This window comes from Somniosus microcephalus, chromosome 20 (assembly GCF_052327205.1).
Source record: "Somniosus microcephalus isolate GS21.2 chromosome 20, FLI_Smic_1.0, whole genome shotgun sequence".
Classification (NCBI taxonomy): domain Eukaryota; kingdom Metazoa; phylum Chordata; class Chondrichthyes; order Squaliformes; family Somniosidae; genus Somniosus; species Somniosus microcephalus.
This window is the reverse complement of record NC_141006.1, coordinates 24,544,481-24,558,355: the sequence shown is the minus strand read 5'-3', so window position 1 is coordinate 24,558,355 and position 13,875 is coordinate 24,544,481. Positions and strand designations below refer to the sequence as shown.

At 50.7% G+C, this 13,875-nt stretch overlaps 1 protein-coding gene across 1 annotated transcript in view; it reads right to left on the bottom strand.

The window, feature by feature from the left end:
• LOC147103094 (ephrin type-A receptor 7-like) overlaps positions 1-10,644 on the bottom strand; it is a 276,169-nt gene extending 265,525 nt beyond the window's left edge. The window contains exons 1-2 of the mRNA XM_085963175.1: positions 10,530-10,644; positions 2,192-2,347 (exon numbers count right to left, since the gene is read on the bottom strand). Of these exons, the coding sequence (XP_085819301.1) occupies positions 2,192-2,347; positions 10,530-10,644 (271 nt within the window). The remainder of the gene's footprint in view (positions 1-2,191; positions 2,348-10,529) is intronic.
• Positions 10,645-13,875: the final 3,231 nt, after the last annotated feature.

Genomic DNA, 13,875 nt, shown 5'->3' with positions numbered 1-13,875 from the left:
TTCATTATCAGGAGAATCAGCCTTGGTCTTTTTATATTGGCAGTGAGTTGCGGGGAATGTTGAAGTCCCAGGATTTTAAAGGGGCCACCGCTAGTTATTTCCACAAGAGCACTCTTGAAAGGGGAAAGAGATGCAGTTAATGCTCCATATTTTGCTGTGATTGTTGTTGCAAAGAGAGTGCATTTCAGGGTGACTGAGGGCCCTTGAATAAAGCCCGCAATGCTTACATAGGATTACATCGGATATACAGCTCAGAAACAGGCCATTCGGCCCAACCAGTCTGCACCGGCGCTTATGCTCCACTCGAGCCTCCTTCCGCCTTTCCTCAGCTGAGTGGTAGAGAGATTGAATGGTAAAATGAGGTCGGTGGAACCGGCACAGTTACTGAGCATGTTGGTCATGCAGTCACCGGATGTGGAGAACGTGCTTCAGCTCAAGCTGTGGCCGTCAAATCGACGGTGCTGGTACAGCAAAGCACACGGACAGGCCGCTCCACCTCAAGTTCCCTGGGACTGGGCAAAGAGGTCACTAGTTGAATTATCAGGTTGTCTTGGCTTTTGCTCATTGTTGTATCATGATTTCTGTACTTCACAGAACACATACCTGTTTTCAGGTAGTGGTGCAAAAGCTCACCAGAATAGCAATGCGTGTAATAATACACAATATTCCTGGGTCACCCATTTGCAGAGTTATGAGCAGCTCCCGCTCTTCGATGGGGTCAGACTGGTGATCGAAGTGGAAAAGTGTGGCTAGATAAAAATTAGAGGGATGCAGATAATTAAAATGAAAATAGGAAAGCTGGTGAACATAAATTCTTACAGCGTTTGGAAAGGCTCAAAGGCATCTCAGCCCATTGGTAGCCTTTAGCGAGGCTGAAGGGGGAGGGGACTAAGAAGTGACAGGCTAAAATCGAAGGGAAATGAAACCCAACGTGCAGCGCAGTCTGGAGCCAAGTGTCAAAATTGCCCAACACCCTTGGTGGCTGCTGAAGTAGAGATGATGCTCCGAGGAGGGTAGCCGTGTTTGCCACAGTCATAAACAACACGTTTTGTGACTGCACCTATGGTGCTCTATCCTTCTCTGGCCATCATTCAACACAGTCGATCATTCCATCTTCCTCCCTGCCTCTCCTCTGTGGCATTGTCCTTGTTTGGTTTCATTCCTAGGTCCCTCAAAATACCTCCTGCGATGGAGTCTCTTTCTCCTAGGTCCCTCAAAATACCTCCTGCGATGGATTCTCTTTCTGCCTCTACAGAGTTACCTCAGGAGTCAGTCAAGGTATCATTCTCGGCCCACTCTTGCTTCCTGTCTACATACTGTCTATATGCATGCTGACAATAGCGAGCAAGTATGGGGCAGTCAATAGTCCGGGCTGCACTATTTGGATGCTGCAGACTGTGTATCCATGCAGGGAGTAGACAACCTTACTTTCTTGGTGGGAGGCAAGCAATTCCTGGTCCACAATCCAGGCCATTCCTTCACACTCCGGGCCAACAACACGGAGGGAGGAGACATAACAAAACAGAATAAAATAAACTTGGAACATTTGAAAGATTAAAAGAACTTTAAAGATAGTTTTGCAAACACACCAATTCTAATGGGGAAAAGTTATGAATTTACATTTTGAGATTCCTCCTCTCAATAGTAGATCATTGTTGGTAATAAAATGAACAGCAGCATTTATTTATGAACTCTTGTGCTTTACCATTCCCAGTCTACATGACAAGGCAATCTTATTAGTAGTGCACTATTGATACCCAAGGGGTCCATCTGTTATCTGCTTACAGCCACAAGGTGTAACAGTTTCATTAATGCACATCCGTTACCGCCAACATTTCTGCTAAGTTGCGAGGCCGTGCAGCGGTCTGGAGGTCCCGCGCAGGCTGCTCATTGGCTTTTCAATGGAAATAACTGTGCATGCGCAAAAATTTGAATGGGCCACGCACCAAAAAAAAATTAAAGGGAACATTGCTTACCGCACAGTAAAAGGAAAATACAGAAGGGTCTAAGATAAACTCCACTAGTGAAAGAGCTCAGCTCGTCCTGAACGTTAACAGCCTTGCAGAAATACTATTAGACTTTGACCTGAACTTTTCTTTCAGTTAGCAGGGCTGGAAAAGTAATTTAGCTTTATTTCTCCATTGTCTTACAACCAAAGCGTTCAAGAAATACTAATTACTGGCAGACTTACTGGTGCAGGGGGCTGATGGGGGGTCCAAAGCCAGTCTGTAGTAGTCATCCTTACAGTAACACTGTACAGATCCTGCTTCTTCTGTGTAGCTGCGCTCTGGGCACCAAGAGCACTCGGTTTCTCGAGCTGACGTCTTATAGGACCCTGGTGGACAAGCTGAAAAGAAAGTTCACAATTTGAAGAGGTAATCTTTGGAGTTTAAGACTGAGATAACAATACAAGGCCATTATAGGCACTGCATGGAAAGCACAGTGCTTGGAGGTACAGCAGTCTTTATAGTCCCCCCTCTCTGTCATCACCATTCAAACCATAACACAAAAGAGGCTTCAACTCCCTCAAACTACAGAGAAAATTCAGGGATCTGGGGGGAAAAATTCGGTTGCTTTGCACCTAAGAGGGCACTAACAGGGCGCAAAGCAACCAGCGCCCCGGTGCGACGCTGTCAACACCTCCCACGAAATTCAGCGGCGGCCGTAACCATTAGCGCCCGTGGCACTGCGCCGCTGGCGATGACATCATCGCCGTGTGCAGCGCCCCGGCCGCGATCTTCGGTAACACCCCCTGACTTACTGCCGGACGCTATGTCCGACGGGGTCAGGGGGGCCTACCTGCGGCTGGGGCAGGGCAAATTAAAGACGCGATGCCGGGTGGCCATTTTTGTTGCTGGCCACCTGCCAGCACCTGCCCCCGTTGCCGTCCTCGGCCTCCTCTGCAGCCCCCCTGCGCTCCGTGAGACCGGCACTTCTCTTGAGTGTCGGGCTCTTTTGCCGACACTCCGATCCCTGGTGGCCCAGCTGGGCCCCGGGTCTCGCTGTGCAAGGCCCCTCCCCCTTTAAGAAGGGGAGGAAGGCCTGCAGTACCGCGGCATGACCTGCCGCAGCGCACGTAGTGCCATGAGATTTCTTCGCAGCACCCCAAGAGGGCGGCGGGGTGCTTCCAGTAGCGCCCCACTTTCCTCTTGAGGTGCTACCGATGAATTTCGGCTGCGGGGGCGCTCATTTTTTCAGGGCGCTAAAAGTAGTGCCCTGGCAAAGTTAGTGCCCCAAAGGGGGCGCGACTCAATTTTTCCCCCCTAATTTCTAGATACAAGTAGACAAAACTTAACCCAACCGTCAGAGTTATCCAGGGAGTCTGTAAATAGAGGCAAGAAGGATTAGAATGAACTGCCACAACACCACTGGTATCATTAACCTTGCTGAATCACAGATATTGGTCACATGGGGGCAGAAATTAATCTTGGGCGGTATGTCATATGCCACCAGTTATACGCTCCGCCCGATATTCACTCCTATTGAAATCACTGGAACTGAATATCAGGCGGGGCCTATAACAGGCAACTGATGAGACACCGCCCGTTTCGCATCACCGCCCATAGCCAACTTCACCGCCAAATTCTGCTGCCTCAGTACCAGAGGACTCCGGGTCACAAACACTCCTTCCCCCTAACCTCCTAAGCCCACAATTGATTCAGTCCCATTTTAGTAGATAAACAAATGCTATTCCAACAATGCAATGTTTCAGCACAGCGTGGAGTGGAGAGAGAGAATGGTGGCGCTCTGCAGTCAGTTGAGGCTGGATATGGAACCAAAAACCAGATACAATAAACAAGTCCTGCTAAGAAATTATTTAAGGTTGTGGCGGGAAGAAATACAACTGAAATAGAAAACACTCGGGAGTCTCAGGAGCATTGCAGAGGAGGCTCTGCAAATGAAAAGATGAAGGAAATCTGTGCCCTGTGTGAAAATGTCAGTGTAAAGTCAAAAACTGTTTCTGAATATGTCCTCAACATTAAAATAAAATCCAACTGAACTGCAGATATTCTTCGTCAACCAATGCATTTATTTTTCCTCAATAACGCATAGACCCTCTCTGACTGCAATGGCAACAAGAATTGCTGAAACTTCACTCAGATAGCTTCAGAAAGATGAGCTGGAAATAAATTGCTCCCCTGCAATCAATTTGAAAAAACGAAAGTGTCATTTAGTCTGTAACAACCTATTCAGAACTTTTCATTCTGCGCAGTTGTAACTGCTTTAGACCCTCAGACAGACTGTTCCCAGCACGTCTATTTTCAAAGGAACATAGAGTCTGAATTTGCTGGTGAAAATCTGAGAAAAATGAGCTTATTGAAGTGACAAGTGCACAGGTGGACAGCAATCCAATCCCAGCTTGTGACTAGCCAGAGGAAGCCAATGTATGATGAGCAGAGGTCGTACGTGAAGTTTGGTGAAAATCCGACGAGAGGTCTTTGTTGTTTATTGAAGGCTGCAGTGACTGTTCACTTGGGGAACGTTATTTAGCACGATGATTGGCTCAGTCAGCAACACATAATATAATGCACGCAGCAGACTGAGGCTTAAATCCAGCTGACTGCCGCTTAAATCCAGCTGACTGCCAATTATCTTTTAGAATTCCAAAATACTTCCAACAGCATAGGATGCTGCAGATACCAATCTCAGACCAATATCAATAGGGCGCAACACAGCTGGCAGACCAGAGTTATACTGTGGACTGCATGTATCATCATCATGGTAATAAAGGAGAGCAGTGCATTATGTGGTCACACACTGGGTGGCTAATTTCTAATGCTAGGGCAGCATGGGCGGGTACATCTGCTTTCTCCCAACAATAAATTATTAAACAGTAACTTCAGAAAGTTCCACTTGGCTGCCTTGGATCTTCTGAAATGCACCCAGTACAAAAGGGCATAGACTAACTACTCAAAGTGATCTGTTAACCTTTCACTTCAATGCACCAAGTCAGTTATACTGCCACGTCCACAAGAACACGATCCCAAATCTGTTTTGCACCAATGCAAGACTAACAGGAGATAACTGCAGTCCTTCCACTTTCCAGTCAACTGACTTTGCACAGCCCCAAGTCCAAGAATTGTTCTTCCCGAAACTAAGTACTGCATTGTGTTAAAATGTAACTGATACCCTTCAAAAGGGATTACAATACAGAATGGCTGTAGACAGCAGAAACACACTCTCAGTCTCTCAGACTCGTGAACAACACAAAGACACAAATTAATTATTTTATATTATCTCAGAGTACTCTTTGCTCCTCTTGTCCATCTCCCCTTCGTCCCACCAGCCACTTCCTTCAGCCCACCATTGGCAGCCTCTAGGCCCTAAACTCCCTCCACAATCTTCTCTGCCTCTCTCTTTTCCTTTGTTGTTTATCTAGACGATACCCAGTCCGCCCATTCACAGCCCACTGCATGAAGGAAGGGCAATCAAGGGACAAAAAGGAAGAAACTTTTACTTTTCAGTTCTGATTTTTGGAGAGAGGCTGTCCCCTCCCTTGATTATGTTCCCATGCAGCTTTCTTCTCCATCAGACACTGCAAGCTGGCAATGCTGTGCCAGTCCACTGGGCCAATGAAAAAGTGGGTCACTGCTGCCAACAGAACAAGGTTTGGCAGCACATATACATGCCCCAATGCAGCCACCAGCAGGAGAATCACTCATTAGCCACACTTTTATAATGTAAAAGCTCTTGTACACTCATGCAACACCGATCTCACATATGCCATGTTTTTTTTTAAAATTTGCTTTTATGGGATCAGGGCGTCGCTGGCAATGTCAGCATTTATTGCCCATCCCTAGTTGTCCTCAAGAAGGTGGTGGTGAGCCGCCTTCTTGAACCGCTGCAGTCCGTGTGGTGAAGGTACTCCCACAGTGCTGTTGGGGAGGGAGTTCCAGGATTTTGACCCAGCGATGATGAAGGAACGGCGATATATTTCCAAGTCAGGATGGTGTGTGACTTGGAGGGGAAGTTGGAGGTGGTGGTGTTCCCATGTGCCTGTTGCCCTTGTCCTTCTAGGTGGAAGAGGTCGTGGGTATCCCTGACAACGGCATCCCTGACACCACCATCCAACTAGAAGGACGCACGGTCTTCCACGCCGACAGAACTGCAGACTCCGGTAAGAGCAAGGGAGGCGGTTTGTGCATTTACACTAACAATGCCTGGTGCACTAACACGGACATAATCGATAGATCCTGCTCGGCTGATTTGGAATTCCTCATGGTAAGGTGCAGACCCTTCTACCTGCCTCGGGAATTCACGGCTGTTATCATCACTGCGGTCTACATCCCACCACACGCTAATGCCAAACTAGCACTGAAGGACCTCTACAGGGCCATCAGCGAACAACAAACTGCGCACCCAGACGGAGGTTTTATCGTCGCGGGGGACTTCAATCACATAAACCTAAAAACTGTACTACCGAAATTCCACCAGAATGTTTCCTGCCCCACAAGAGGGGAGAACACACTGGATCAAGTCTACACGAGCATTGTAGACACTTATAAGGCCATTCCCTGCCCCCACCTTGGGAAATCTGACCACCTCTCCCTGTTTCTAGCCCCGGCATACAAACCGCTCATCAAAAGAGTGAGAACATCAGTGAGATCAGTGAAAGTATGGCCAGAGGGGGCAGTCTCGGAGCTTCAGGATTGCTTCGAACGCACTGATTGGGGCATGTTTGCCCATAATGACATCGAGGAATACGCATCCACAGTGCTATTCTACATTAACAGCTGCGTCGAGGTCGTCACGACCCATAAAAATATCAGGACATACCCCAACCAGAAACCCTGGATGAACGGAGAGGTCCGCTCGCTGTTGAAAGCACGCGACGCAGCATTTAAATCTGGCGACGCGGCGGCTTACAGTGCAGCTAGGACCAACCTAAAAAAGGGTATCAGGACTGCCAAAAGGAAACAGACACTGCGGATAGAGGATCATTTCCACAACAACTCGGACCCCCGGCGCATGTGGCAAGGCATCCAGTCCATCACTGACTACAAGGGCAAAAACACCAGCCCCCCGGTTAGCGATGCCTCCCTTCCGGAGGAGCTTAACAACTTCTACGCTCGCTTCGACAGGGACAACAGGGAGCCGGCTACCAAAGCCTTGCCACCCCCGGAAGACTAGGTGCTCACTCTGTCGACCTCCGACGTAAGGGGTGTTCTACGCGGAGTGAACACACGAAAGGCTGTTGGACCGGATAGCATCCCTGGACGGGTACTCAAGGAATGTGCTGATCAGCTGGCTGATGTCTTCACCGCCATCTTCAATCTGTCATTGGCCCAGGCAGTAGTCCCTACATGCTTCAAGACCGCTACCATTATTCCTGTGCCAAAACAAACAGCTGTGACGTGTCTGAACGACTATCGACCTGTCGCACACACACCCATCATAATGAAGTGTTTCGAGAGACTGGTCCTGGCTCACATCAAAGCCAGTGTTCCCGCCTCTCTTGACCAACACCAGTTTGCCTATCGTGCAAACAGATCAACGGAGGATGCAATCACAACTGCTCTGCTCTCGGCACTGAATCACTTAGATGGTAAAGAGACCTACATCAGAATGCTGTTCATAGACTACAGCTCAGCATTCAACACTATCGTCCCCAACAAGCTGGCCGCCAAACTCCAAACTCTTGGCCTGAACACTTCCCTCTGCAACTGGACCCTGGACTTCCTAACAAACAGACCCCAATCTGTCAAATTAGGTAACCACACCTCCCCCCCCGACCCTGAACACAGGGGCCCCACAAGGATGTGTGCTGAGCCCCCTCCTCTACTCCCTCTTCACCCACGACTATGTGGCTGTTCATGGTTCCAACACCATCATCAAGTTTGCGGATGATACCACGGTAGTAGGCCAGATCACCAACAACGATGAGTCAGCCTACAGGGAGGAGGTCCAGCATCTCGTGAAGTGGTGCGCCGATAACAACCTGGCCCTGAACATCAAGAAAACCAAAGAAATCATTGTGGACTTCAGGAAGTCTAAAGGCGGAAGTCACACCCCCATCCACATCAATGGGGCTGTGGTGGAAAGGGTGGACAGCTTTAAGTTCCTCGGAGTCCACACCACGGAAGACCTCTCCTGGTCCCTCAATACCTTCTCTCTGGTGAAGAAGGCCCAGCAGCGCCTATATTTCCTAAGGAGGCTGAAGGGATGTAACCTGTCACCCCTGATCCTCTCTAACTTTTACCGCTGCACAATAGAGAGCATCCTGACAAACTGTATCACAGTATGGTATGGCAGCTGTAGCTACTATGACCGGAAAGCCCTGCAGCGGGTAGTCAAAACTGCCCAACGCATTACTGGCACCCTGCTACCGACCATAGAGCACATATACCAGAAACGCTGTTTACGGAGGTCACGGTCCATCATCAAAGACCCTACCCACCCCAGCCACAGTCTGTTCGCCCTCCTGCCATCTGGGAGACACTACAGATGCATTCACACCCGTATGACCAGATTTAGGAACAGCTTCTTTCCCAGGGCTGTCATCCTACTGAACTCCACAAATAAACTCTAAAGCCTGCACATCTGCCAATGCACTTTATTATGGTTATGCTTATGTTAATGATTACAAGCCAAATGTATGTTGAATGTTTAAATGTCTTAATCTAAATGTACACTCTCGGGAGCCGCAAGCCTACATTTCGTTGTACTGCACTTGTGCACTAACAATGACAATAAAAGTTGATTTGATTTGATTTGCTGCCGAAGAAGCCTTGGCGAGTTGCTGCACTGCATCTTGTAGGTGGTACACACTGCAGCCACAGTACGCCGGTGGTGGAGGGAGTGAATGTTTAAAGTGGTGGATGGGCTGCCAATCAAGCGGGCTGCTTTGTCCTAGATGACGTCGAGCTTTTTGAGTGCTGTTGGAGCTGCATTCATCCAGGCAAGTGGAGAGTATTCCATCAAAAGCAAGCTACGCAACCAGAATCGGACTTGCTCCCCCAATAGGGCGCAGGATTGTCACGGAAGGGGTGTGGGGGTGTTGATAATACAGCGCTACTGAACCATTCACAGAGGCACTCAAGAAATCTCCTGATTTCCCATATTTATTAAAAATTCATTGTCAGGATGTAGGCATCGCTGGCAAGACTGGCTGCTACAAGGGCAGTTAAGAATTAACCACAGAGAATGCTGGAAATACTCAGCAGGTCAGGCAGCATCTGTGGAGCGAGAAACAAAGTTAACGTTTCCGATCGATGACCCTTCGTCAGAACTGGAAGATGTTAGAGATGTAACAGGTTTTAAGCAAGTGCAGGGGCAGGGAAAGAGGGGAAGAGAGGAAAGAACAAAGGGAAGGTCTGTGATAGGGTGGAAGGCAGGAGAGATTAAATGACAAAAGGGATGATGGTGGAAGGGAAAGGGGGTGGTAATGGGACAATAGAAGAAACAAAAAATACAGGTCTAGAGGAGCTGAAAATGACAAAAGCAGAATCATTAATCTGAAACGTTAACTCTGTTTCTCTCTCCACAGATGCTGCCTGACCTGCTGAGTGTTTCCACCATTTTCTGTTGTTATTTCAGATTTTCAGCATCCGCAGTATTTTGCTTTTGTACAAGAGTTAACCACGTTGGTGTGGGACTGGAGTAACATATAGGCCAGACTGGGTAAGGACGGCAGGCTTCCTTCCCTAATGGACATTTGTGAACCAGTTGGGTTTTTACAACAGCCTCATGGTCACTTTTATAGATACCAAATGTTATGAATCTTATGATCCATGAAGAAAGACTCATGAAATAACACTGGAGGGCCAGCTGGTGGCGCCATCCAAGGAGTATGAATACTCGGGCGTGGGCCCAGCTTGCCCAGGGCATTGTGTAAACAGGAACTAGTGAAAGATAACTAGACCTCCATGTTTTGAAACAAGTTGTTTAAAGCCTTGCTTTATACTCGAACCAAGTGCGTAGTGAGTTTTATTACGTCACCAACCTTTTATAATTAATCTTTTTTTATGGCCAGTCCACTCCGGTATGTCACCAGCACGCAGGCCCTTTCCTCCCCGAAGAAGAGTTTGTACCTCTTACCTACTGATCCTATCGTGATAGAGGCGCAGTAAATCCTGTTTTTGGAGGAGAGGACACGTCCAGAGAAGTGTATGAATCGCTGCTGGAAGGCGCGGGTAACTTTATCTAGTGGGACTGAAGATGCTATTTCCAGCCATTGCTGCTTCTGGGGTGAGTGATGAGGGAAAACTTTTCACTGTTGGCTGTGGATAGGTAGCATCTATTGACCTGGCTACATTCCCTTCCAACAGCCTACGGTGCTGGCTGTAGGTGGAGGCCAAAGATAATAAGCGCTGCCCGCAGAATGGTCACTCGCACTGAAGGCAGTTCCTTCTGGGGCGTGATCAGCAATTTTAATCCCTCAGGAACTGGCATTTCACACCACTGGAAAGGAAAATGATCATTTGAGGGGAAATAACACAGTGCGGCCCAAAAGCATCTTGCTTAAAAATGATTGCTACATCTAACACTGGGTACGGATTAAAATACTTCACACGCAAGTTTAATGTAACCTGGGTATATAACCATCTGCTGAATCACGTCGGGGCACAATGATCCATCCAGACGCCACCAGTGGTATCGAACCCTGCTGCACCACTGATGTCGCGTGCTCAGCCTTGGATCCATTACGGCTCTGTGCAAAGAAACATCCATTGCAGCAGGTGAGTGTTGTCAGGGTTTTATATTAACGACACAGTCTATATAATCAGGTGCTGGACCGTGACGCTCATGACGAGGAATCCAGGCCTAGAAATTCAGTATAGCCACTTTTGGGGCGGTAAAGTCGGGCGGCCGCTAAAGTTTGCGCCCGCCGGAAAGTGGAGGGCAGTTCGCCGAAATTCAGTAGCTTTGGCCAAGGAGTTTGCTCGAGCGCTAAAACTGGCGATGCACGGCTATCCTTAGGCGCTAAGCCGGCGGTGCAGACTGATACCGCCGAGGCCGGGCGCAGCGCAGGTGCGGTCATGTTTTGATTGACAGCAGACACCCTGGCGCCGGCCAGCTCTTAAAGGGGGAAGGGTCGACTTGGTCTGCTGCCACGCCCTGGATACTGCAGCCCTCCAGCTAGGCCTAAACACTGCTGCTGGAGAGAAATAGCACCAGGAAGGATGCAGAGGGCCCGTGAGCGAGCGCAGCGCTTCTCTGGCCATGATTTAAAGGTGCTGGTTAGGGCTTTGGAGAAGAGAAGCCATATCTTGTTCCCGGACAGTGGCAAGAAGCCTCCCAACAGGGTGTACAGGAGAGCCTGGAGGGATATCGCCCAGAGGGTCACAGCCACCTGCGATGTCCCCCGGACTGTTGTCCAATGCCGGAAAAAGTTTAACGACCTCACTCGGATTGTCAGGGTGAGTACCCTTTCCAGTGTCCTCCTCATCCTTGCATGTGCACCTCACATTATGGGCAAAGGGACCTCAAAGGCCTAATGGCCAGCCCTCATCCAGCAACTATGGCACTGGCATGAACATCAATTGCACTTTCTGCACTTTACACACTGGCCAAGCTATTCGACCATGGGAGGCAGTGCACACAACAACAGGGCACCACACTGGCCAAGCTATTCGACCATGGGAGGCAGTGCACACAACAACAGGGCACCACACTGTACTTAGAGGCCGTCCTTTCTCTTGCAGGCCAAGCTGGCCCAGAATCTGAAGAGCCGGACTGTCACCGGGGGAGGCCGTCCCCAGTTCCAGCAGCTCAGTGACCTGGAGGAGCGCGTGGGTCGACTCATGGGTGCCCGGGTGATTGGCCCCGTTGCAATTGGAGATGCCGACCCTGTGCTGGGCCCCAATGGTAAGGACATGACCTTTTGGACCTCTCTCGTTCCCCTTGCGCTTCAGATCTACATCCTTTGCCACTGTCCGACCAATGCGCAGAATGCCACCACTCATGCCTCCCTCGCTGACGCTCTGTCCTCACTCTAAAGCTACTCTTGTGCCTTCCTGCTTTTAGCTGGTGAGGAGGAGGTCCCTGAAGCTGTGAGTGTCAGTCCCTCGGAAGAGGAGGACGAGGAGGAGCAAGAGGAAGGCGGCCCATCGGGGGAACCCTCATCCGCGCCAGGGGATGGCAATGGAGGGGACACGTCTTCCCTGGAGGAGAGCCAGGGGGAAGTGTTGCAGGGGGGTGTAGCTCCTGTGCCCAGTGGCGTCCAGCCACGCGGGAAGGGTCGGGCAGCACGGCTGCCTTCTCCCCAGAGGGGGGAAGTGTTGCAGGGGAGTGTAGTTGCTGGGCCCAGTGGCGTGCAGCCACGCGGGAAGGGTCAGGCAGCTCGGCTGCCTTCTCCCCAGAGGGAGAGTCCGGCCTCCAGTCCGGAGACGGTCCTCGCCCAGGAGGTGCGCCTCCTTGATCAAATGTCCGCGGACTCGGATCGTCGGCACACCGAGTTCATGGGGGTTGTGGCACAGTTGCCTGAGGCCATTGAGTCCCTGGCTCATAGTGTGTCCGATTTCGGGGCCTCACAGGCCAGGGGTTTCGAACAACTTGCGGCAGCACAGGCCAGGGGTCTCGAACAATTCGGGGCATCACAGGACGCGAGTCGGGCCGAATTCAGGGCAGCACAGGACGCGAGTCGGGACGAATTCAGGGCAGCACAGGCAGCGAGTGGACAGTTGATCAGTGGTGCCGTGCAGTCACTGGCTGGTCTGATGCGGGCACAGACCAGGGCAGTACGGGCACTCACTGCTGCCACACTCGCTGTGTCAGGCAGGCATCGCCAGGGCACCCGCCGCGCTGCAGCAGCACAGCGGTCTGGCCTTCACCAGATTGCTGCGCTTGCTGCAGTGCCAGCCCGGCCGAGTGCCAGTGTCTCAGGCGAGCAGCGAGCGCCTGGCATCAGCCAGCTTGCCCTCATTGCTGCAGCTGCCACTGCCACTCCCCCAGCAAAGCTGCGACGAGCTGCTGGAGGGACTGATGCTGCCCAGCCACAGCTGCAGCAGTCAGCAGCCGGCCCCTCGAGGGCCAGAGCTCGTCTAGGCCGACCCCCAAGGGCATCTGCCGTCACGCAATGTGCCCCTCAGGAGCCTTCCCCCAGCCTTGCAGCACCCACAGGGCCCAGGTTGAGGCGGAGCAGCAGGTCGGCCAGGGGCCGGAAAAGCCTGGACAAGGACTCGCCCTCTCGGCACACAAAGTAGAGTGTGTTGGCAAATGTTTTTTTATATGGGGGTGGTTGTGTTGTCTATGGGGGGGTTCTTTTGGTAAGGCCGAGGATGAAGGCCATTTGGATGGACAAGTTTTGTTATTCCTCCCCAGGTTGTGGGAGTGAGATATGTTATTGACTGTTTTTTGGGGGTGTTGTCTGTTTTTGGGTTTCATGTGGGAAGGGCCCTGAGTTTGTTCAATAAAGCTTTTTCTTTATTCAGCATGTCCATGTGTGATGTTTCAAGTGGTTGTTGCGTTAACCGGCTGAGGGCTTGCGGAGCGGCTGCATTCATGTGCCTTCATTGCCACAAGCCATTCCCTGACAGGGGGCCTAGAAGTGTCGTTCAATAAGCCGCCGACGGACGGCCCTTGGACCTTGTGGCTCCCTCCTGGGCTGGTACTCCTCCTCCTCCTCCTCCTCATGGTCCTCCTGCTCGTCCTCCTGAGGTGGTGGTCCAACGTGAGGTGGCAGTGCCTGAGTCCTGCGGATAGCCAGGTTGTGCAGCATGCAGCAAACGACGACGAACTGGGAGACTCTATCCGGCGAATACTGCAGAGATCCGCCGGAGCGATCCAGGCAGCGGAACCGTTGCTTGAGGACGCCAATCGTTTGCTCTATGATGTTCCTTGTGGCTTGATGGCTTTCATTGTATGCCTCCTCAGCAGGGGTCCTGGGCGCGCGGAGCGGGGTCATGAGCCATGTACACAAAGGATAGCCTTTGT